General features: G+C 40.2%; 1 protein-coding gene across 1 annotated transcript; it reads right to left on the bottom strand.

The window, feature by feature from the left end:
* Nucleotides 1–4,841: 4,841 nt before the first annotated feature.
* Nucleotides 4,842–22,968, bottom strand: IL26 (interleukin 26). Its single transcript, XM_019952163.3, has 5 exons — nucleotides 22,798–22,968; nucleotides 22,656–22,712; nucleotides 22,348–22,482; nucleotides 5,448–5,513; nucleotides 4,842–5,360 (listed from the first exon to the last, which is right to left on the bottom strand). The coding sequence occupies exons 1-5, from the start codon at nucleotides 22,966–22,968 to the stop codon at nucleotides 5,274–5,276; spliced, it is 516 nt and encodes a 171-aa protein (XP_019807722.2). The 3' UTR covers nucleotides 4,842–5,273.
* Between the last annotated feature and the right edge of the window lie 62 nt (nucleotides 22,969–23,030).

Here is a 23,030-nt window from a genome sequence, read left to right as displayed (position 1 = left end):
ACTGGAGAAGAGATTAGGTGGGAGGAGATGATGAAGCTGAGATGGAAACAAAAGGAAATGATGGATGTCTGCAAATATTTAATGTGTGGCTGCATCACCTGATATCCATTCTCCCCCCATTCACAGTATGGAACCCTCAGTTTTTAGCTGGATGCATGGCTACCCCAAATAAAGGCTGCATTTTCCACCTTCTTTGCAGTTGGGTGTGACTCTAAGTTCTGGCCCTGGTCTGTGCACACACAGGGTGTATGTAACTTCCAGCTTGAACCTTTGAGTCTCCCCTCCCCCAACATACCTCCTAAGTAACCCACCTGTCCTATGGAAGATGGGTCACAATTACTCTAAACCCCAAGTTTTGGAACTAGGAAAAATATATGACAAATTTCAGGAGGGTAGATTTCAGATCAATATAAATAATTGTCTGATAGGCAAGATTATTTGGAGAGAGAGGGGGCTTTTCCAGGAGGTGGTCTTCCTTAATTGTAAGGGGTCAAGCATACGCTAGATAGGAACAGTGTTATAAAGAAGGTTCCAGTATAACACGCAAAGTTGACAATGCGCTCTCACTGGTCCTTTCAAATTGTGCGATTGTATGCTCCTATGAAGTCCAAATTTCAAGGCATTTCTGTTGGCCCAAAGGAGATACTAGAATCTCACTGAAGTTTATTTTTCTGAGTCCTGGTTTACTACAAATCCGTAGAAAATGTAAAACCCTACAGTCATCCTAGGCTATTTCCTCAGCACCAATCCCTCCTCAACCAGTTGTTCACTGAGTTTTATCAGTTTTACCTCCTCAATATCTCCCAAATCCATTTCCCTTCTCCAGCCTCACGGCCACTGTTTTTTGTCCATCATTCCATTCCAAAAATACTTCCTGAATGCTTGCTATAGGACAGCACCATGCTAAGCACTGAGGACATGATGCTGAATAAGACTTAGTCTGTGTCTTCGAGGAAGAGATAAGGAAGCAAATTGAAAGTTACAATACGATGTGGTAAACGTTATGCTATGCAAGAGACATAGAACACAGCCTGGGAGTTGGGGCTGGGAGGAGAGATCAAGGAAGGCTTCCTGGAAGAGGCAACACCTGAGCAGAGTCTTCAAGGCTAAATTACCTCAAACTTCGCCTCCTTAGTGCAGTGTGTCCGACCTCCACCCCACTGCACCTTCAACATAGCTCCATTACTGCTTATATTCTACCGTGTGATTGTTTACCTTCCTATCTCCCTTCCCAGATCCTAAATTGCTAAAAGAAACTATGAGTTTTATTGATAATTATGACCTCAGCCATGACCACACGACTAGCAGATAGGAAGCATTCAGTAAATGTTTACAGAATTGATTGGTTTTCATTTTAGTTTTTAGTGAACAACTCTTAGTCCTAGTGAAGGAATCGATCCTCCTGACTTCTTAGGGTGTGTGGTAATCCACAGCACAGTTCCGCATCTGCTTTTGAGAGTTTCTGCTGTTCCTTCCCATCAGCCTGACTGAGCTTTCGCTTTTTGTTCCATCCACCGTGTGTAACCTCTCGAGAAGCCTCCTTAACCATGACTCCCATAGCTTCCCTCCCTGGGAAGCTGCGTGGACCATGGCTACCTGGACAGGGTGGGCTGACAGGACAGGAGCAGGGCTGTACTGCCATCCCAGCATCCCCTGTGGAGAGCCATAGTCATCGGCCCCATGGAATGACTGACTGGGTGAGCGTGCTTTCATACCTCCATCTCTGGAAACAATGACAGGCGCTCTGAAACCTGTTTGAAACCTAAACATCGTGGCTTGACTTCTTCTAAACTGGTCTCTGTGGGTAGGTTAAAATGATCAAGTTCGAATTTCCAACTATTTCTCTAAGTTGGACCAGAGTGAGGCAGTGGAAATTCATTACTATGCAGTGTTTCCCAATGTCTGAAGCACACTCCACCTGGGTTTTGCAAGATGATTCTACATGGTACACTTGTGAACATGTTTTAGTTGAGAACGTATTTAAGTTGAATGACCTATTTGAATAGTCATATATGTATTTACAGTTACCTCTTATTTGGGGCAAGTAAAAAAGTATGCTGATTTAAATTCTTTGTTAATGTAAATAATAACATAGATGTTCTTAGAGGACTTGGGTTGGAAAACATTGTTATATCACAGCCTTCAAGTTTCATGCCAACCAGTGAAGATTATGGCAGCAGAAATGCCAGAGCTGAAAGAAACCTTGGAGGCTATCCAGTCCAATTTACTACTTTATTCACTTAACAAATATTTTGGGGGCACTTACCATGTATGAGGAGCAGAACTGCAGTGAATCCGAGAGGGACAGCCTAGAGGGAGAAACAGATATTAAATCTACAGAAGAATTATAATTATGACAGGTTCTGTGAAGAAGTAAAGAGTGTATGAGACCATTAACAACAGGATGATGTTTCAATAAAATCATAAAGGTTCAGGAGAAATGAAGCAGGCAGAGCAGGGCTCGGGGTAGTAGGGGCAGGTGGTGGGAGAGAAGAGAGTGTGTGAGGTCCTTTGAGGGCACGTGTCTGGAGTAAAGAAAGACCTCAGTCCCCCACTCTGCAGATATCTGTACAGATCACCCGTGGTAGCTAGTTTCAATCAGGATCCATCCAGAAACGGAGGCCCAGGAAGTGAACTAGCCTGACGTTGGTCACACACCCTAAGAGCAGCAGGGCCAAAGCCTCGGTCCATGCCCTCAAGAGCTCACACGTTCACCATGTGCTGATGTAGTGCCCCGCGTTCAGACCCTGATCTGGGTGCTGGGGACCCTCCAGAGAACAGAACAGACAAAAGTCCTGCCTCGCAGAGCCTCTATTCTGACATGGCGGAGACAGTCAGTAAACAAACAAGTCGGTACAAGCATGCCAGTGCGAGAGAAGTGTTTTAGAGAAAAGTGATGAGGGAGGAGGTCGATGTTTTGTATGGATGACCTGGAGGGAGTTGGGACTAATCGGGTCTCTGGACCACACTGAGGGCTGTGTCCACCACTCCAGTCTACTCACGGGTCCTCAGGCTCGTTCTGCTCTCCCTGTGTTAAGAGCAGATTCGATGCCCTTAACTCTAATTATATGCTGTCAGACAAAACATTTTAATAGGAAACATAGTCTCTTAGGTATGATCCAGGAGGGATCTGCTAGAAGGAATCTCCTCCTATGAATGCTGAAGGGCTTGGGCATTATAGAGCATCTCGTGGGTGTTTGGGGGTATGCCGCCATTTCCCAAAATGCAGCCATCTCTGGCTCTGGTAAGGTCCAGAGTGGGACCTGTAATCAGACGGAAGCTTTCACCCTGAGCCCACGGTGATCCCACCAAACACGGTTTCCTCCCTGTGCACAAGGACAACAGCTTCTCCCTCCTTAACTGCCTTTTCAGAATACCAGTCTTTACTCAAACACACTAAGACCACGCTTTTTCCTTTGGTATCTGAAAAACGTTTGTGAAGAGGCACCAGCACGTGGATGTTGGTTTTCTGCTCAGTGATGATGTTTAAATTCCTATTGTGCTTCAGCAGCCTTTTGACTCTTCTGGGCAAACGGAAGAATTTGGGAAACAATCCAACAAATAAAAACATTGAATCCAATCACCCCAGAGTACTGTGGAACACAGATAAAATTTTATCCTTAAGGACCTAAAGTTGGCAAATGAACATTTCACAGCCCCTCTAATACCCGGCGTCCCTCAGTAATGGAACACGTAAGAATGCTTTGTAACCAAGATGGAGACTCCCAGCTCTGTGGAAGTACAGCACAAACTCAGCTGTGAGGGCGCCTGATCCTGGAAACCACCGAGGGCCCTGAAAGTGGGGCAATGAGAGGCCGTGGGTGCACCACTTCCTCTCAGGTCCAGGGGAGAGCCAGGGGGTAGATTCCTGATCCCCAAGATGCCAGCTCTTCCAAATGTTTCTCAACAAAGAAGGCTGCCCCATTACTGATGGCCTAGAAGCCTGCACTGGGAAGCCCTAAATCAACAACACGAAAAGAAGACAGAGTCCTCCAGTCTCCCCACCGCCAATCCCCTCCACTCACCACACGTTTCCCTGCCTGTGGATTTGTGTAATAATGAGGTCCCCAGTAGGATAAGACATGGAGCCGCGGAGCGTTGCTGGGGAAGGCAGAATGGAGAAGGGGCAGAGAACAAAGAGGTAATTTTGGACTATGAGATAAACCAGGAGACGATAGTCCCAGGTGAACAGACTAATGACCATGTGATTGAAAAGAACTGGATGGTGGGAAAGCAAAGTAGAGAGGAGCTTCCAAGGATGAAATCCACAAAGGCCTTCGGGAAGCCCCGCCTACTCATATCACAAAACACCAAGTCCTGGTGTTGTCTGTGTGCAGCAGAGGCACAATGGGTGCTTTGTGGAAGCAAACTGGCCATCACACAAATTGCTGTCTGAAACTGCCCGTGCCTACAATGCCGAGGCAGGATCCGTTTAATGCAAAACAATGGTCAGGCAATATGACTCATTCAGCTGAAGGGCTAGCTGTGTGGGTAAGGGTTTTAGATAATAAGGGAAGTTTCCTGTGGTGAACACTGAGCGGCCATTCAGACTTCTATTTGGCCTCTACCAACTTTCTTAATTGTATGGTGCCCGGAAGGAACATAATCAGCTTCGGCATCACTTCAACCTGGTTCATTGTAGTCTGTATAGCTTGGGTTATCTGTCAAAGGTGTTTCTAGTAAACCATTCCAAGCAGTTAGTTTACATGTGTGTCCTGTTTGATCTGATCTGGTAGTTACCCATTGTACTCAATGAAATTCTAGCATACTGTCCTAAAAAGGACATCCAGGAGAAAGAAACACAGCTTATTTCATTAAAATCAAAATCTATTAGGGGCTAAGTTCACACTGGGCATAATTAATAATCACCAAGCCCTTAAGTAGACAGTAATCATATACACGGCAGCTATGTAAGTCTCAATAACATCATATTGTATCCCAGAAATCTGTCGTTTTCTATGCACAAATATTACATGATTTAATTCTGGTTATACGCCTTTAGATTAAACTCATGCAATGCACTTGGGAATGACAAAACATGTTCAGGCTGAAAACATTCTTTGAAAATACAGAAAATGTGCATATTAGTGACAACTTACTTACCTCCAAAATTTTATTACATTAAAGTCCTCTAGTCTATTCTGAATCATCTAATTTGCTGTTAGTACTATGTACAAAATTTTAAAAAGGAAATACACTGCTTTAAATTGATTTCTGGTTGTTCTCATTATATTTCAAAATAACAGTCAAATCAATCCACTTGGCTTCTTGCATTACTTAATGCTTTCCAGAAATTGTTTAATCCAGGAAAGAAGAATAGCCAGTTCACTGACGGCTTTGTAGATTCCTTTCTTTCCAATCTGCGGATAAAGTGGAAATATTAGAAGCAGAAATATTTCACATTTTAAGAAACAAAGCATTCAAAGACAAGAATTTGGAATACTTACCTCATAAAATTTTCTTTTCATCCTGTTAATGGATTTCATTTCTCTAGCTGATGAAGCACAGGAAATCTAAGAAATCAGAAGTAAATACAGAAAATATAGTTGAAAAGGGGCTAATAATACTCATTCTTCCATTCACTCAATCAACATTTTTTGAGCAGGTATAATGTGCTGGGCATGACATACACTGGCAAATATATAGTACCTTGTCTCTGTCCTCACTGAGCTTATAGTTTCATGGGGGAGAGAGATGATAAATAAGAAAACAAATGAAAAATTAAAATTTCCAAATTACAATTAAAGTTGTGTTTGTAATGCATAAAATCTATGATAGGAATTTACAGCTGCTTTCAATGGGGTGGTCAGAGATGGTTCTTTCAAGGAATGACATTTAAATTAAGGTCTGGAAAAGGAGAAGGAGCCAGCTATATGAGGAAGTGAAGAAAGAAAATAGGGGTTTGGGGAGGATGCAAAGGAGAGAATAACTCAGGTAACCTGAGTGAAAAGTGTGCAAATGTCCTGAGGCAGGAAAAACCTAGTGCTTTCCAGAAACTGAAAGAAAGAAAGCATGGCTGCAGCAAGAGAGATATGGGAAGCATAGGAGATGTGAGAATGACAAGAAAAAAAATTATTTTTTGAAAAATCACCCTTGCTGTTATATACATTGCACAGTACAATATTCAGGTGTTGATTGCCAGGAGAAAGCACCAGGAAATTAATATTAGTTTCTAAATTAGGAGGAGGAGCAAACTAATGTCTTGAGAAGATGGCTTGTACCTCGGCGGGGGGGAACTGCCAGTCTCCTTTGAGGAGGTGAATTTTCAAACCCCATCTGAGCACAAGAATTGCTTAGGAGTCAAGTAGGAGGAAATTCTTCATCATTCTTTTTTCTCCACAAATTTCCATAAGGTTAAATAGAGAAAAGGGAAGGGAATAAAAGGGTGAAAGTGTCTAATTTATCTACTTAGCTTTTACTCATAAAACCTTAGCGCTGGAATTGACCAAGGACATTATATGGTTCAATTCTTCTCAATTTACATAAAAGGAAACCAAGGCCCAAGGTGTCCCAGGATGTCCTGACCCCGTGATGAAATAGTGTCGGTGCATCAATAAAGATAATACGTAATCAAAACTCGAGAAATGGAAGCAGCTAAATGACAACACCTATTAAAACAAATAAAACACGGCCAACATCAACCCACAGGTCCCTTTAGACCAGAACACAGAGGAGAAGAGGGGACAGGGGAGGGGCAACATTCAGGTCTTTCTCTTATCAAGAGAAAATAACTGAAACGATTTGACAGTTATCTCCTGAATGCTGTTGCAGGGGCCTAAAGGTGGTGATGTTGTCATGACTCTGCCCAAACGGAGACTCTACCTTCAGGTCAGACCCCGCGTAGGAAGAGATTCTTCTTGTGAAAGGGGCTTTCATGATGAGGCACAGAAGAGCTGCAGACACAGAATATTCAGGTGAAGGTTTAGTCTGCAGGACTCACAAGTGCTGGACCTCCCTGTGATAAGAGCCGTGGATTTTTTTTTAACATCTTTATTGGAGTATAATTGCTTTACAATGGTGTGTTAGTTTCTGCTGTATAACGAAGTGAATTAGTTATATGTATACATGTATCCCCAGATCCCCTCCCTCTTGTGCCTCCCTCCCACCCTCCCTATCCCACCCCTCCAGGTGGTCACAAAGCACCGAGCTGATCTCCCTGTGCTATGTGGCTGCTTCCCACTAGCCATCCATTTCACATGTGGTAGTACATATATGTCCACGCCACTCTCTCATTTCGTCCCAGCTTCCCCTACCCCTGTCCCCGGGTCCTCAAGTCCATTCTCTACATCTGCATCTTTATTCCTGTCCTTCCCCTAGGTTCTTCAGAACCATTTTTTTTTTTAGATTCCATATATACGCGTTAGCATACGGTATTTGTTTTTCTCTTTCTGACTTTCTTAGCTCTGTACAGCAGACTCTAGGTCCATCCGCCTCACTACAAATCACTCAGTTTCGTTCCTTTTTATGAAGAGTCGTGAATTAAGAAGACACTTCCTCCCACACCAGATCCTGTGAGGCAAAAACAATGCAGGCAGCCAGTGTCAGAGCATACTTTCAGAAGGAATTCATTCCTTCACTAAACAAGCATTCATGAAGTGTCTACTAAGTGTCCGATCGTGTGTTAGGCACTCAAGACATAACAACGAGCAAAACAGAGTTAGTGAATAGAATAGTGGTGGACAGGAAAATCAACAAAATACAAGACCCATATTAGAAGATAAAAAATCCAGCAGTTCCAGGAGCTTTCCTTTTTATCCCAATTCCCCTTCATGTGACGACAGAACTACTAAGAAGATTGTTAGATAAAAATAATAGCAGTCAACATGTATTTTGTTAGTATTATGTATCAGGCACCGATCTGAAGGCTTTAGTGATATTAACTCATTCAGTCCTCACAACAACCCTATGAGGTAAGTACTATTTTCATCCTCATTTTATAGATTAGGAAAGCGAAGCATAGAAGTTAAAATTCTGCCTATTTTCACATAGTAAGTGGCAGAGCTGAGATCTGAAGTATTCTGACTCCAGAGTCCAGGGGAAATGTTGGAAATGCCTCTAAAAGACTAAGCTGATTGGCAGAGAGAGAGAGAGAGAGAGAGAGAGAGATTTCAACCTGAAAATGGACAATGTGATAATAAACAAAAGAAGAAATCCTCTGTGCGTTTGTGTGTGCGCGTGTGTTTCCCTTTGTTCATTTGTTTTTCAGATTGGAACTGCAAAAGCAAATTCTAGAAATACCAAGTCTAGTTCCAACCAAGTAGAGTAGCTATGGAAAAAATTTAGAGAATTCTGCCCATTATATTTTAAATGGAGAGTTTGATCAGATGCTAAATCCTTCTAGTCAGAAATTATCTAATATAAAAGTAATTGGCATGGACATATATACACTACCAAACGTAAGGTAGATAGCTAGTGGGAAGCAGCCGCATAGCACAGGGAGATCAGCTCGGTGCTTTGTGACCGCCTGGAGGGGTGGGATAGGGAGGGTGGGAGGGAGGGAGACACAAGAGGGAAGAGATATGGGAACATATGTATATGTATAGCTGATTCACTTTGTTATAAAGCAGAAACTAACACACCATTGTAAAGCAATTATACTCCAACAAAGATGTAAAAAAAAAAAAAAATCCGTATGGAGGAAAAAGGTTTATTTTAATAAACTGTCAAATACTAAAAAAGGAATTGGCCCAAATCTTGCAACTGGGAAAACAAAGATGACTTCACAAAGAGAATCAATATCTGCTGATTCCAATACACTCGATCAAAGTTCTTAGATGCGAAGATCAATCACAAAGCACCAAATCAGCAAGTCACAGGGCACAGCATCAGATACGCTTGTGTTGGGGTTTAAAGATTTCACACGGAAAATGGGATACCAAAGAAGCCAACCAAATTCTGGACGTTACAGAAGCTGAATATCATGAAGGCATTCCTGCTGACTAGGCCCTCTGCCCAGAGAACATGGGTCTGCAGCGTCTCCCATAGCATGGTGGGAAGTACAAGAAAGGCTTCTGACTTCATCTAAGGTACAAGCTACCCCAAGAAGAGCAAGGAGAGTAGAAAAGGAGAAAAACAAGGTCGGGCAAAAAAACAAACAAACAAACAAACAAAAATCAAAACAAAAAAAAAAAATCACTTAACAGTGCCAATGTTGCCACCAGAGTTCCATGGGTTTATGGGATGCTTTCTAGCACCTATCTCCTAGTAAAGATCTGATGCAAGAGGTTTTCATTTTCCTCACTTTTGTAAATGTGTCTACAGACCCAGTAGGACAGCCTGATTTTACTGCTGTAATCTAGATTGCTTTGCTTGGAAGGAGGAATTTACGAAAGAATGATTTCCTTTACCTTATATTTCAGCGTATATAGTTCCACTTGCTGAAAGCAGAAGGCACAACCAAAGGGCAGCAGTTTTTTTCTAAGAATGGCTGAATGATTTGACAAACTCAACCAAAGCAGACACGATCTAGACTAGAGGCAATTTATTAGTAGGGCTGGAATAACCAGAGACAGGTTCAAAAAAAAAAAAAAAAGTGTGAGATAGTCATGGAATAACAAACACAAGGCAACAGGCTAATCATTCATCATTAAGTCAATACATTTTTATTGCATGCTTACTATACGCTAGGCATGAAATACTGTCTCTGCCCACATAGCAGAGATTTATTTAATTTATAAAAGTAACTTTCATGGTGAAAATTGCCTTGGGGCACAAGGGATGGCTCATAATCTACTGACAGTGAAGCAAAATTACAATACTAAGTGATAAATACTGTGATTTAAAACAAACAAACAAACTGCTCTGGCGACAGAGCAGAGGCAACCCAACTGTGGGATGCCAGAAGACTTCCAGAAGGAGAAAACAAGTGAGCTGCATCTTGAAGGGTGACTAAGATGGAGTGGGAGAAGCAGAAAGAAGGGACAAGTAGGTAGAGGAGGCACGATGTTCCAAGGCTGGAGAGAGCAGGGATGATTTACACACCCTTTGGGTCTCAGCTGAAATCCTCAGGTTCAATTATCTATGATATGGTCCCCAACCTCATATGTCAATTATACCCCAACCCCAACCTTATATGTCAGTTATACCTCAATTTAAAAAAAGAATGAATCCATGCAATTTTTCACATGAAATGGTAGAGCTATGCCCCATAATTTTGACAGAAAAGTTATATATCATTAACCAAGGAAGGAATTTGTCAGAAAAGAGATTCTATAATATTATAATTAGAAAATATACTTACCAAGATTAAAACCAATGATTCATAAATGATCTCTTTATCTTTCAGTTAAAGTAATACTGTAAATAAAACTCTAACATTAGGCACTAAAAATGTACTTGATTGTTTAAGAGAACCACTCCGTTGAAAATTGTTGAGAAAATGTAATTGGAAGAAAATTAGTGTTCTGTGTATGGAAAGCAATAAGAAAAGACAGTAACAATTTTACAGAACTACTACTTGTCAGGTGCTTTGATATATTACCTTACTTAATTCTTCTAACAACAACAAGATGAGATTATTGGTATTGTTGAAAACAGGTTTAGGACTTTGCACTTAATGAAAGAATAAAACAGAGTTTGTCTCACTTCCTACTTCTGTTTATCAGTTCAATCAATTGCAATTTTTAAAATATTTGAAATTATAAGGCGAAATAATTGGCAGTGCTTCACAGCTTGATAAGCTAGTTGCAACTGAGGATACAAATTACTTATCAAACATCCTACGGGAATTGGAGACACAAATATTCTATTTGCCAAGACTTACCAGACTTTAAAGTTAATTACATACAATTAATGTAAAGAAATGGAGCTCTTTAATTATCAATTACTATTCAGGCTCTTAAAATGTTAATTAAAGTAAATGATGAAATCTTGAAAGCTAATGTCATTTTTTTCAGTTTCAACTTTGATCACTAGCAATTAGGCCAATTATTTTACGAATTCAACTAAGCAACTATTAAGTTCCCTTTCAAGTCTGAGAGTATTGAGTTCTATAAGAATCTTTAAAATGTCTTCTAACATATACCAACTTTCCAAATACCATTAGGGCAAATACCGTGGTTAACAAAGATTAAAAATAAATATATTTATGTTATCCATAACTTTTTTCTTTAAACAATTATACACCTGAATTACCCAAATCAGACTAATATTTTTTAAAATTTTTCTTTTATATCGGAGTATAGTTGATTAACAATGTTGTGTTAGTTTCAGGTGTACAACAAAGTGATTCACTTATACATGTATCTATTCTTTTTCAAATTCTTTTCCCAATTAGGTTGTTACAGAATATTGAGCAGAGTTCCCTGTGCTATACAGGTTATCCATTTTATTCTTTTCTTTTTTTTTTCAGCATTTAAGCACAGATCTGTGTGACTTTATATATTTATTTTTTTGGCTGCACCCTGCCTGTGGCATGTGGGATCTTAGTTCCCCAATCAGGGATCGAACCTGTGCACCCTGCATTAGGAGTGTGGAAATATGTAATATTTTATTAGGTGCTGCAAAATTCTTAGAATGTTCTCAGAAACAATAAGATGACATTCAAATACAGTGGTACTGGGATTCCAGACCTTGGAGTCTATCACGAAAATCACTGTAGTTTTGTATCTTAAGAGTGGCTCGAAAAGACGCCAGTCTTAGTGGACTTATAAAGAAATCCCAAAGGCAGGTAGCTTACAGAATCAGGAAGACTTCTCAAAAATAAAAAATAATTTAAATCCATGAGTTAATAATGAAACTAAGAGAAAATAACAACTCATTGATCACCCTGGAAGAATGTTAGAAAATCAATTCCTTATATTCAAAAGTGGGAAATAAAGAAAAAGAATTACATGTTTATTCTGCCTGTTTTATATGATAAGTTCCTCAGGACAGCCAAATAGTAAGGGGTAAGTTCTCTTTACAGAATTATCCCCACTTATAAATAGAGTAGGCGTAATAGAATCTTAAAAGCATCATTTTTCAGTTTTATGAATTAATAGATCAAAACAATAATTATCAATGTCTGCTAACATAGAAATAGAGGCCATATAGTGCATTCTAGAAGCTAAAAGAAAGATTGATCATGTTATGTAGGAAAAGGGAAAATATTAAAAAGACCAAATTCAGACTTCTAGAGATAAAAACTACAATGGCTAAGTTGAAAAATATACTGAATGGGACTAAAGCAGATTAGATACTACAGAATAAAAGGTTTATAAACTTGATGATATAGCAATAGAAGCTATCCACAATGAAACACAGAAAAACACGGAAAACAACACAGAATCAGAGAGCTGTGGGACAATTGCCAATGGCCTCATGTATATGAAAATTAGAATTTCAAGAATAGAAGAGATAGAAGGAGGTACAGAAAAAAATTTTTTCTTAAAAAATAATGGCCCAAAACTTCCAAATTTGATGAAAACTATAAACTCACAGACGGAAGAATTTCAATTGACTCCAAGCACAAAAAGCATGAAGAAAACAAACCAATGCACATTATCATGAAATTGCTTTAAACAAGTAATAAAGAGAAAATCTTTAAAAAGAAAGAAAGCCAGAAAAAAAAAGATATGACATAAGAACAAAGATAAGAATGGGAGAAGATTTCTTGTCAGAAACAAGCCTGGAGACAATGGAGCAACACCATTTAAGTATTGGAAAAAAACCTATCAACCCCAAATTCTATATTCAGAAAAAATATATTTAAAACAGAAAGAGGAAATAAAGGCTTTTTTCTGCCATAAAAAACTGAATGTATTCATCACCAGTAGAACTGTACTACAAGATCTGTTAAAGGACAAATGCTGGAGAGGATGTGGAGAAAAGGGAACCCTCCTACACTGCTGGTGGGAATGTAAATTGGTGCAGCCACTACAGAGAACAGTATGGAGGTTCCTCAAAAAACTAAAAACAGAGTTACCATACGATCCAGCAATCCCACTCCTGGGCATATATCCGGAGAAAACTCTAATTTGAAAAGCTACCTGCACCTCTATGTTCATAGCAGCACTATTCACAATAACCAAGACATAGAAACAATCCATTTTTTTTTAATGGGCAAAATATTTGAACAGACGCTTCACCAAAGACAATATATAGATGGTAAATAGGTAAATCAAGAGATGGTCAACCTCATTAATGATTGGGGAAGTGCAAATTGAAAACACAATGTAATACCACTACACTCCAGCTAGACTGGCTAACATTTTTAAACACTGACCATATGAAGTGATAGCAAGGATACTGAGCAATTTTAACTCCCACACACTACGGGTAGAAATGTAAAATGATCCAACCACTTTGGAAAGCAGTTTAGCTGTTTCTTACATAGTTAAACCTACACCTAACCTATGATCCAGCCATTCCACTCCTGGGTGTTCACCCAAGAGAAATGAAAATATCTCTCCAAACAAAGACTTGTATATAAATATTAATAGCAGCTTTATTTGTGATAGTGAAAAACTGGGAAAAAAAAAACTAAATAGACATCAACAGATGAATAAATAAATTGTGGTATATCATTACAATGGAATACTACTTGGCAGTGAAAAGGGAGAAGTAATTGATACACTCAATAACATGAATGAATCTCAAAATAATTATGCTGGGTGGAAGAAGTCAGACATTAGAGAGTATAACACATACATAGATTTTCCTCAATTTACGATTGGGTTAAGTCCCGATAAACTTATTGTTAGTTGAAAATATTGTAAGTCAAAAATGCATTTAATACTCCTAACCTTCCAAACTTCATAGCTTAGCTTAGCCTACCTTAAAAGTGCTCAGATGGGCTTCCCTGGTGGCGCAGTGGTTGAGAGTCCACCTGCCTATGCAGGGGATATGGGTTTGTGCCCCGGTCCGGGAGGATCCCACATGCCGCGGAGCGGCTGGGCCCGTGAGCCATGGCCACTGAGCCTGCACGTCCAGAGCCTGTGCTCCGCAATGGGAGAGGCCACAGCAGTGAGAGGCCCGCGTACCGCAAAAAAAAAAAAAAAGTATCACCAAAAATAAAACATCCACATAGAATCAGAGTATTTTAAAAATACTATACAATTTATAAAGAGGCTGTAGTAATCCTTACTCCTTAATATTTTCTCCAATTATTAAGATACAAAATAAATAATTGTTGGATTCTCTAAGTTATAGAGAATTTGTATCATAGATTTTGTATCATAATTTGTATCATAAATTTTGCTGTTTTTTGCTATTTACAAGTTTTTTTGGGGGGGGTGGTTTTCAGAAGAGCAAACACCAATGCTTATGGCGGGCATAAATTCAAATCCCAAGTAAGTGAACACATTAAACAAATTACTATATGCCAAAATTCTGTATGTAAGTTAACTGTCTAGAGCTCTGGAAGCAACATCATAAATGCAACACTGGTTTTTTAATCAACCCCTCAGAATCCTATTTATCCTAAAGCCTCACATAACCAAAGCATTATTCTAGAATTCTGGGTCTTGGAAACAGGGCCTGGGCCATTTCCTCCTGTTTCCAGATCATGGAAGAAGCCTTGGACCAGTTTTGAAACGTGTCGAGGTTCTACAGAAATAGAACCTGCAGAACTCGGGGCCCCTCTCAAAGTCCCTCCTTCTTGAAAACTTACCTGCTCCATCCAGACTCTAGTATTTCTGCTCTGAAACCCCAGGGCTTTGTTAGCACTAATATTATGGTGCTTCTCCTTTCTTCCTCTTATAATTGTTTGTGAAGTTACCTTGCCATCCCCTTCCTTCTGCCTAGAACCCTCCTACCAACACACACACACACACACACACACACACACACACACAGTGCAGAACTCCTAGAGGGTAAAGTCTGTGTTACTCATTTTTCCCACAATACCCCAAATAGCAAGGGCAACAGGGGAAATACAAAAAGTGTTAATTATTTTCTATGTATTGGCTGTTTCTATATTGACTATATTTAGTGTCCCCCTTTTTTTTTTTTTTGCGGTACGCGGGCCTCTCACTGTTGTGGCCTCTCCCGTTGCAGGGCACAGGCTCCAGACGCGCAGGCTCAGCGGCTATGGCTCACGGGCCCAGCCACTCCACGGCATGTGGGATCTTCCCAGACCGGGGCACGAACCCGTGTCCCCTGAATCGGCAGGCGGACTTTCAACCACTGCACCACCAGGGAAACCCTAGTGTCCCTTTTTGACTAAGAAAATATCACATCTCAGAACAGTCCAACCAGAGCAGCAGAGAGAGGGAAGATGAGCAATATTCTCATGAATATTTTCTTCATCATTAATCGTTTTAAAATATTTTCCTCATTAGTGTTTTCTTATTAAAATGTTCTTTTTCAAAAACTCTTCATGGACACATCTTTCAAATTATTTCATAAGTTATTTTTTCCTGACATATTGTTTATGGAAACATGCTTCATGAATATAAATATATTCAATGACTATATTCATTTTTTTAAAGAACAGTTAATTAGATATAAAGTTGTTAACTAGGCAACTAAAAGGGTAAAGAGAGACATCATAGAGGCAGTAAATGCAGGAAGCAGTTACCATCTCCAGGATGGAGGGAACAAAGGGAAGAGGTTGAAAAAAAAAATGGAAATGAGAGCGACCTGTTTGCCTTTTGCGGTGCAGTCATCCTTGACTCAGAATCAGCACATCTAGGGGGGTGTCTGCATCCAGTAAAAAATGAGATGACCCAGATTGGGTTATAGATGCTATTTCTGGTTTTATTTTTATTTTTCAACTCCAAATTCTATAGACCAAGACATGGATTTAGTCTCGGAATCCATTCCTAGAAAGTCCACCCAAGTTTCAGATGGTTAGAGAAACAGTATGAGAGAGGAGAGCTTTAAAGCAACCAGTAGAACCATTGGGAAGGGGGAGAAAAGTTTTCTGTAACTTGCAAAGCTTTGATTCATTGCCATATTCAAGAATTAATTATAGCCTGAGGTCCCTGGAATGAAGAGAGAAAAGAGAAACAATATGACAGTTACACATCTGGTGGAAGGCACAGCTGCTTCTGCTTAGGAAAGCTGCCTGTATCCCTGTCTCCCCAAATTAAAGCAAATGGTCAAAAAAGAAGAAAAGAAAATATCACATGTAAATTAATGTCACCTACTTCACATTTTATAACGTCTCCCTCCTAAACTCCGCCGCAACCACTAATTTAGAATTCCACACAGAGCAAATGCTCGGTTAATTTATATTAAACAGATACAAGCTTCTGTGGCCAAAAATATAAACTTATAATTGGCAGAAAGATTAAATGCAAGGCCTATTATTAAAATTAAACCTATTTCCCTAAAGCAATGTCTGTGGAGACTTTCTAAAGCTCAGGCTAATCCTAGACTTTTTTTACAGTTTCACAGAGGTGGTTGGTTTACTCCAGCACATAAATGCCTTAGCTTGTGAGACAAAGTAACTGAAGCTAACAAGGGTTGTCTTGGAGTGGGAGAACGTAGGAAGGAAAGCCCAGTTAGGTGGCGCTGCGGGTGGTTGTGCTCATATTTGGCCGCAAGGGGGAGCCAGCCGCTTTGGAAAGCCTCCACGACCAGCCTGAGAGGTACCGCCTGCTCCCATCGCGCTGTGGTCCAAGGCATTGAAAAAAGCATCTCTTGACAGATTAAGGTCCCTTCAGGAAATAACTTCTCCCAAAACAAATCAAGGAAAACCAGAGTTCCTAGATAGCTCTATGTTTTCTAAGTTTTTCATCTAGAACATTGCTTGGTTTAGGTTATAACTATTATGTGTTTTCTAGCTATTTGAACTGAAGAACCAAATCAATGGTCAAAACAGACATGGCTTTTGTTGGTTCCAGGTGTCCAGATATATTGTACTGTATCAGGCAAGGATTTCTAGTGCCTTGTCATCATTACCAAAGTTCATTTAGAATAATATTACATTAAATTGTATGGCTAATGCAAAAGACAGCACCTGCACAGAGGAACGAAGGACACTAGCAAAAAGAAAAACAGAAGGTGCTTTAAAAAGTGGGGGGATGGGGTCTCTGAAGACAATCCTCGTCTCCAGATACTGAAACAAAACCAGCTCACTGTTCCTTAGGAAGACTCCATTTTGGCCTACAGTGACTGCCATAGGTCTCATTATTTACCCCAATATCAAGTCCTTCAATGGATTATTCGCCTCTTCAAGTCTTTTCATGGTGAAAACTCTTACTGGGGATGATAATGACCTAATCAGCTGGTGGTAAAATGAAATATAAAATTACATAATCGTACAACTTAAATAAAGAGACTATACTGATTCGGGTACCGGGAGCCTGCTGAGCTCCCAGGCCGGTTCCCTGCCCTCCAAAGCTCCCTCCAGGCCGCGTGGGTCCTTGAGGGCATAGGAGGGAGGCCAGGGAGATCCGGAGAGGCAGGCGGGAAGAGCCATCCGGGAGGAGCGGGCGGGGGAGTCTGCTGAGCTCCCAGGACAGTCCCCTGCCCTACAAAGCCCCCTCCAGCTGCACTAGTCCTGGGGGCATAGGAGGGAGGCCGAGGAGATCAGGAGAGGCAGGTGGGAGGGGCCCTCCCAAACCAGAGGAGCAGGAGAGGAGAGGAAGGTGTTTGCCCTGCCCACTCGAGCCCAGGAAGCCTGCTGGGCTCCCAGGTGAGGTCCCCTGCCCTCTGAGACCAGGGCTGGGGGGCACGCCTGGGCCCCTTCTGTTCCTTGAGCCTAAGCCCCACCCTGCACATCCCCCAGGTCCTTTTCCAGCCCTGTGGGTCCTGAGCATTGGCCCCGCCCACCACCCAAACCTCACCCTTGCTTAGGCCCCGCCCTCCACAGCCAAGGCCTTCCCCCCCCCCCTTTTTTCTTTTCCCGCCTACTCTTTTTTACTATTGTGGTACTGATGTACCTTCCAGTTGTTGATTCATCTATATTTTTATTTTTATACTCTTTCTAACATATAACATTAGTTTTCTAGTCTAATTTTATTTTTTACTTTGTTATTGTTCTTTTTCTTTTTTTTCACACCCCACGCAGCTTGTGAGATCTTGGTTCATGAGCCAGGGTCGGGCCCAAGCTCCTGTGGTGGGAGCTCCAAGTCCGAACCACTGGACTAAGAGAGAACCTCAGGCCACAGTAGAAATGCTACTGTGGAGTAGCAATACTCATATCAGATAAAATAGATTTTAAAATAAAGACTATTACAAGAGATAAAGAGGGACACTACATAATGATCAAAGGAGCAACCCAAGAAGAAGATATGACAATTATAAATGCTTATGCACCCAACACAGGAGCACCTCAATACATAAGGCAAATGTTAACAACCATGAAAGGAGAAATCAACAGTAACACATTAATAATAGGGGACTTTAACACCCCACTTACACCAATGGAAAGATCATTCAAACAGAAGATAAATAAGGAACACAAACTTTAAATGACACAACAGACCAGATAGATCTAATTGATATTTATAGAACATTCCAACCAAAAGTGCAGATAGCCATGGCAATCAGAGAAGAAAAAGAAATAAAAGGAATACAAATTGGAAAAGAAGAAGTAAAACTGTCACTGTTTGCTGATGACATGATACTATACATAGAGAATCCTAAAGATGCCACCAGAAAACTACTAGAACTAGTCAATGAATTTGGTAAGGTTGCAGGATACAAAATTAATGCACAGAAATCTCTGGCATTCCTACACACTAACAATGAAAAATCAGAAAGAGAAATTAAGGAAACACTCCCATTTACCACTGCATCAAAAAGAATAAAATACCTAGGAGTAAACCTGGCTAAGGAGGTGAAAGACTTGTACTCAGAAAACTATAAAACACTGCTGAAAGAAATCAAAGATGACATAAACACATGGAGAAATATACCATGTTCTTGGATTGGAAGAATCAATATTGTGAAAATGACTATACTACCCAAAGCAATCTACAGATTCAATGCAATCTCTATCAAACTACCAATGGCATTCTTCACAGAATTAGAACAAAAAATTTTACAATTTGTATGGAAACACAAAAGACCCCAAATAGCCAAAGCAATCTTGAGAAAGAAAAACGGAGTTGGAGGAATCAGGCTCCCCGACTTCAAACTATACCATAAAGCTGCAGTAATCAAGACAGTATGGTACTGGCACAAAAACAGAAATACAGATCAATGGTACAGGATAGAATGCCCAGGGACAAACCTACGCATATATGGTCACCTTATCTTTGATAAAGGAGGCAAGAGTATACAATGGAGAAAAGACAGCCTCTTCAAAAAGTGGTGCTGGGAAAACTGGAGAGCTACATGTAAAAGAATGAAATTAGAACACTACCTAACACCATACACAAAAATAAACTCCAAATGGATTTAAAACTTAAATGTAAGACCAGACACTATAAAACTCTGAACATAGGAAAACATAAGAGGAACACTCTTTGACATAAACCACAGTAAGATCTTTTTTGACCCACCTCCTAGAGTAACAGAAATAAAAACAAAAATAAACAAATGGGACTGAATTAAACTTAAAAGCTTTTGCACAGCAAAGGAAACCCTAAACAAGACAAAAAGACAGTCCTCAGAATAGGAGAAAAGATTTGCCAATGAAACAACAGACAAAGGATTAATCTCCAAAATATACAAACAGCTCATGGAGCTCAAAATCAAAAAAACAAACAATCCAGTTTAAAAATGGGTGGAAGACCTAAACAGACATTTCACCAAGGAAGACATACAGATGGCCAAGAGGCACATGAAAAGATGCTCAGCATCACTAATTATTAGAGAAATGCAAATCAAAACTGCAATGAGGTATCACCTCACGCCGGTCAGAATGGCCATTATCAAAAAATTTAGAAACAATAAGTGCTGGAAAGGGTGTGGTGAAAAGGGAACCCTCCTGCACTGTTGGTGGGAATGTAAATTGATACAGCCACTACGGAGAACAGTATGGAGGTTCCTTAAAAAACTGAAAATAGAACTACAAAATGACCCAGCAATCTCACTACCGGACATATACCCTGAGAAAACCATAATTCAAAAAGAGTCATGGGGGGCTTTCCTGGTGGCGCAGTGGTTGAGAGTCCGCCTGCCGATGCAGGGGACATGGGTTCGTGCCCCAGTCCGGGAAGATCCCACATGCCATGGAGCGGCTGGGCCCAGAGCCATGGCCACTGAGCCTGTGCGTCCGGAGCCTGTGCTCTGCAACGGGAGAGGCCACAACAGTGAGAGGCCCGCGTAGCAAAAAAAAAACAACAAAAAACAAACAAAAAACAACAAAAAAAGAGTCATGTACCACAATGTTCATTGCAGAATTATTTACAATAGCCTGGACATGGAACCAATCTAAATGTCCACTGACAGATGAATGGATAAAGAAGATGTGGCACATATATACAATGGAATATTACTCAGCCATAAAAAGAAACAAAATTGAGTTATTTGTAGTGAGGTGGATGGACCTAGAGTCTGTCATACAGAGTGAAGTAAGTCAGAAAGAGAAAAACAAATACCGTATGCTAACGCATATATATGGAATCTAAAAAGAAAAAAAATGGTACTGATGAACCTAGTTGCAGGGCAGGAATAAAGAGGTAGACATAGAGAATGGACTTGAGGACATGGGGTGGGAAGGCGAAGTGAGAGTAGCATCAACATATATACACTACCAAATGCCAAATGTAAAATAGCTGGCTGGTGGGAAGCAGCCGCATAGCACAGGGAGATCAGCTCGGTGCTTTGCTATGACCTAGAGGGGTGGGATAGGGAGGATGGGAGGGAGGCTCAAGAGGGAGGGGATATGGGGACATGTGTATGCATATGGCTGATTCGCTTTGTTGTGCAATAGAAACTAACACAGTACTGTGAAGCAATTATACTCCGATAGAGATCTATTAAAAAAAAGAGAGACTATACTATTCACTGTCTTAATAAGATGACCTTATAAGTTAAGTATAGAATACACCAAAGATAAGTGGTGACCTTTCCATTATTTCAGGCAAGGGAACTGGCCCAGAGCATTCTCTCCGTGTTCTGCCAAGAGGTACCAGTTTGTAATTTTTATGCTTGTTGTTATTTTAATGGAATAGGAGAGTTCATGGAAAACTGTGTGACCCAAGTCCCAAACAAGGACGTAACTTAAACACAGACTAAGCAAAGAGAACATAAATTTGTTGAATTTTTTTACCTAACTGAGCAGCTCACCCTCACAGAAATACCTCTGCACTATAGACTGGAATTTGGGTTACTGAGTACTTTCATGGACCACAAGAAAATGATGCCCTAACTCTTAAACACTAAAACTCCACTCGCAACTGCCCAGAGTTCAAGTTCCCGTAGCCCTGATGCCCAAGGGTAGAAAGCTCGTTTCCTTCTGGCAACCCCAGGACTGTGATAGTCATCAGCAGCCCACAGCCCAGTTTGTACCACCTTTAAGTACAACCACAGGAGGCTTGAGAAAGCATACTTGGAGCCCAAACAATGTCACAGAAAAGATTCAACACTTCCCACAAGCAAGCCAACTAATACTGCACAGACCCTGGCCTGGTTGTTTTGCTTTGTTTTGTTTTTCTGTACCAATCTTTAATATTGTGGATGCTTTTACAGAAAAGTGTGTTCACTTTTACCTTCTTAATTAATTCCCCATTGCTTAGGGTGACAGCAACCACACTGCGGCATCAAATAATTTAGGTACCAAAGAAGACACATTTCTTTTTTTCATTTTGTTTTGATTGAGACTTTGCCTTATACAGGGTACAACTCTAAAAACTTATATGAAAATAAGATTAAAAAATCAATCTAAAAGCTCTTATCAATATGGGAAAGAGAGGAGGTGACAGGAAGAGAGAAGAAAAGAAAGACAGAGGGAGGAAGGAAGGGAGGAGAAAGAAAGAAAGAAAGAAAGAAAGAAAAAGAAAGAAAGAAAGAAAGAAAGAAAGAAAGAAAGAAAGAAAGAAAGAAAGAAAGAAAGAAAGAAAGAAAGAAAGAAGGAAGGAAGGAAGGAAGGAAGGAAGGAAGGAAAGAAAGAAAGAAAGAGAGAAAGAGAGAAAAAAGAGAGAGAGAAAGAAAATATCCTAGAATAGCATTTGGCACATAGTTGGTGCTTAAGAAATATTTGTTAAATGAATGAATGAATGAGTTAGGAGTCACATAAAGAGAGAATGATTTGAAAAAACAGATATTCATTTGAGAAGCACCTCCTGTCACTTTAGCTCTCTTCAACATGTTTTCTGTGCCATTCCTTAAGAAATAATACATAGTGGCATTACAAGTTATACAGAGTTATTTGATACTGTTTCCCTGGTGATGGACTCTCCATTTGGACTACAAGCCAACAATTAGAAAACCCCTTTACCCACTCTTTGAGTAAAGACAACTTCCTACATGCTGTTTTCTGGATAGATGTCTGGGATCAAATTCACCTTATTTGCTATGCATACTTGCACAGTGGCTCAATTTCTGCCTAAGGCTGTGAAAGTCTTCCACAAAGTGTATTTCCTTGCAAACTTGTAATTGGAGTTTACCAAAAACATCTTCCATGAAAAAGGACAGTAGTTGTTCTTGGAGTCTGCAGTTTTTCTATAAATAAGATAGAATAAATTGCATAAGGTAAACTATGAGTAACTTTCGTAAAATGACACTGAAGCATCCCCCGATTATTACTTCATGACCATCTGGAAAAAATAAAATGCAAGGAAATAAAAGCATCCAACAAGTAGAAACGTGAGAAAGAAAAAGACCCTCTGGCTTACCATAAATAGCTTTTTTGTTTTCTTTTTTAATAACTGTACTTTTTTTACGCGATCTTCCTACAATAAAACAAAGAGAAATAAGATTTATCCAGAATTTCAAACGTCCCTTTGGTCATCATTCTAAGCAGAGCCTAATACTTACTGGAATTGTTGCTTTGAGCCTTGCTGCCTTGACATAGAGCGTATCAACAGCTTGGGACAGTGTTCCCCTTGGGTAGCAACTTGCGGCGAAGGAAGATTGCTTGTGCTTGGCAATGGCAAGAGACAGAGTGACAAACAGCAACCCAGACCTCAAAATGCAATACATCCACATTTCCCTCCACCCCACTCTGGGCTCATGTCACTCACGGAAGCCAGACAGTTACTCGTGTTGGT

The sequence above is a fragment of the Tursiops truncatus genome, chromosome 11 (assembly GCF_011762595.2).
Source record: "Tursiops truncatus isolate mTurTru1 chromosome 11, mTurTru1.mat.Y, whole genome shotgun sequence".
In the NCBI taxonomy this organism is placed as follows: domain Eukaryota; kingdom Metazoa; phylum Chordata; class Mammalia; order Artiodactyla; family Delphinidae; genus Tursiops; species Tursiops truncatus.
The sequence above is the reverse complement of the archived record's forward strand: the minus strand, read 5'-3'. Positions and strand labels throughout refer to the sequence as shown.

Excerpts from the sequence above, each read along its gene's own strand:
- IL26 (XM_019952163.3), bottom strand. The coding sequence starts at position 22,968 with ATGTGGATGTATTGCATTTTGAGGTCTGGGTTGCTGTTTGTCACTCTG. Across the intron at positions 22,713-22,797 it reads GGCTCAAAGCAACAATTCCA|GAAGATCGCGTAAAAAAAGT; the intron begins GTAAGTATTAGG and ends GTTTTATTGTAG. Across the intron at positions 22,483-22,655 it reads AAACAAAAAAGCTATTTATG|AAAAACTGCAGACTCCAAGA; the intron begins GTAAGCCAGAGG and ends TCTTATTTATAG.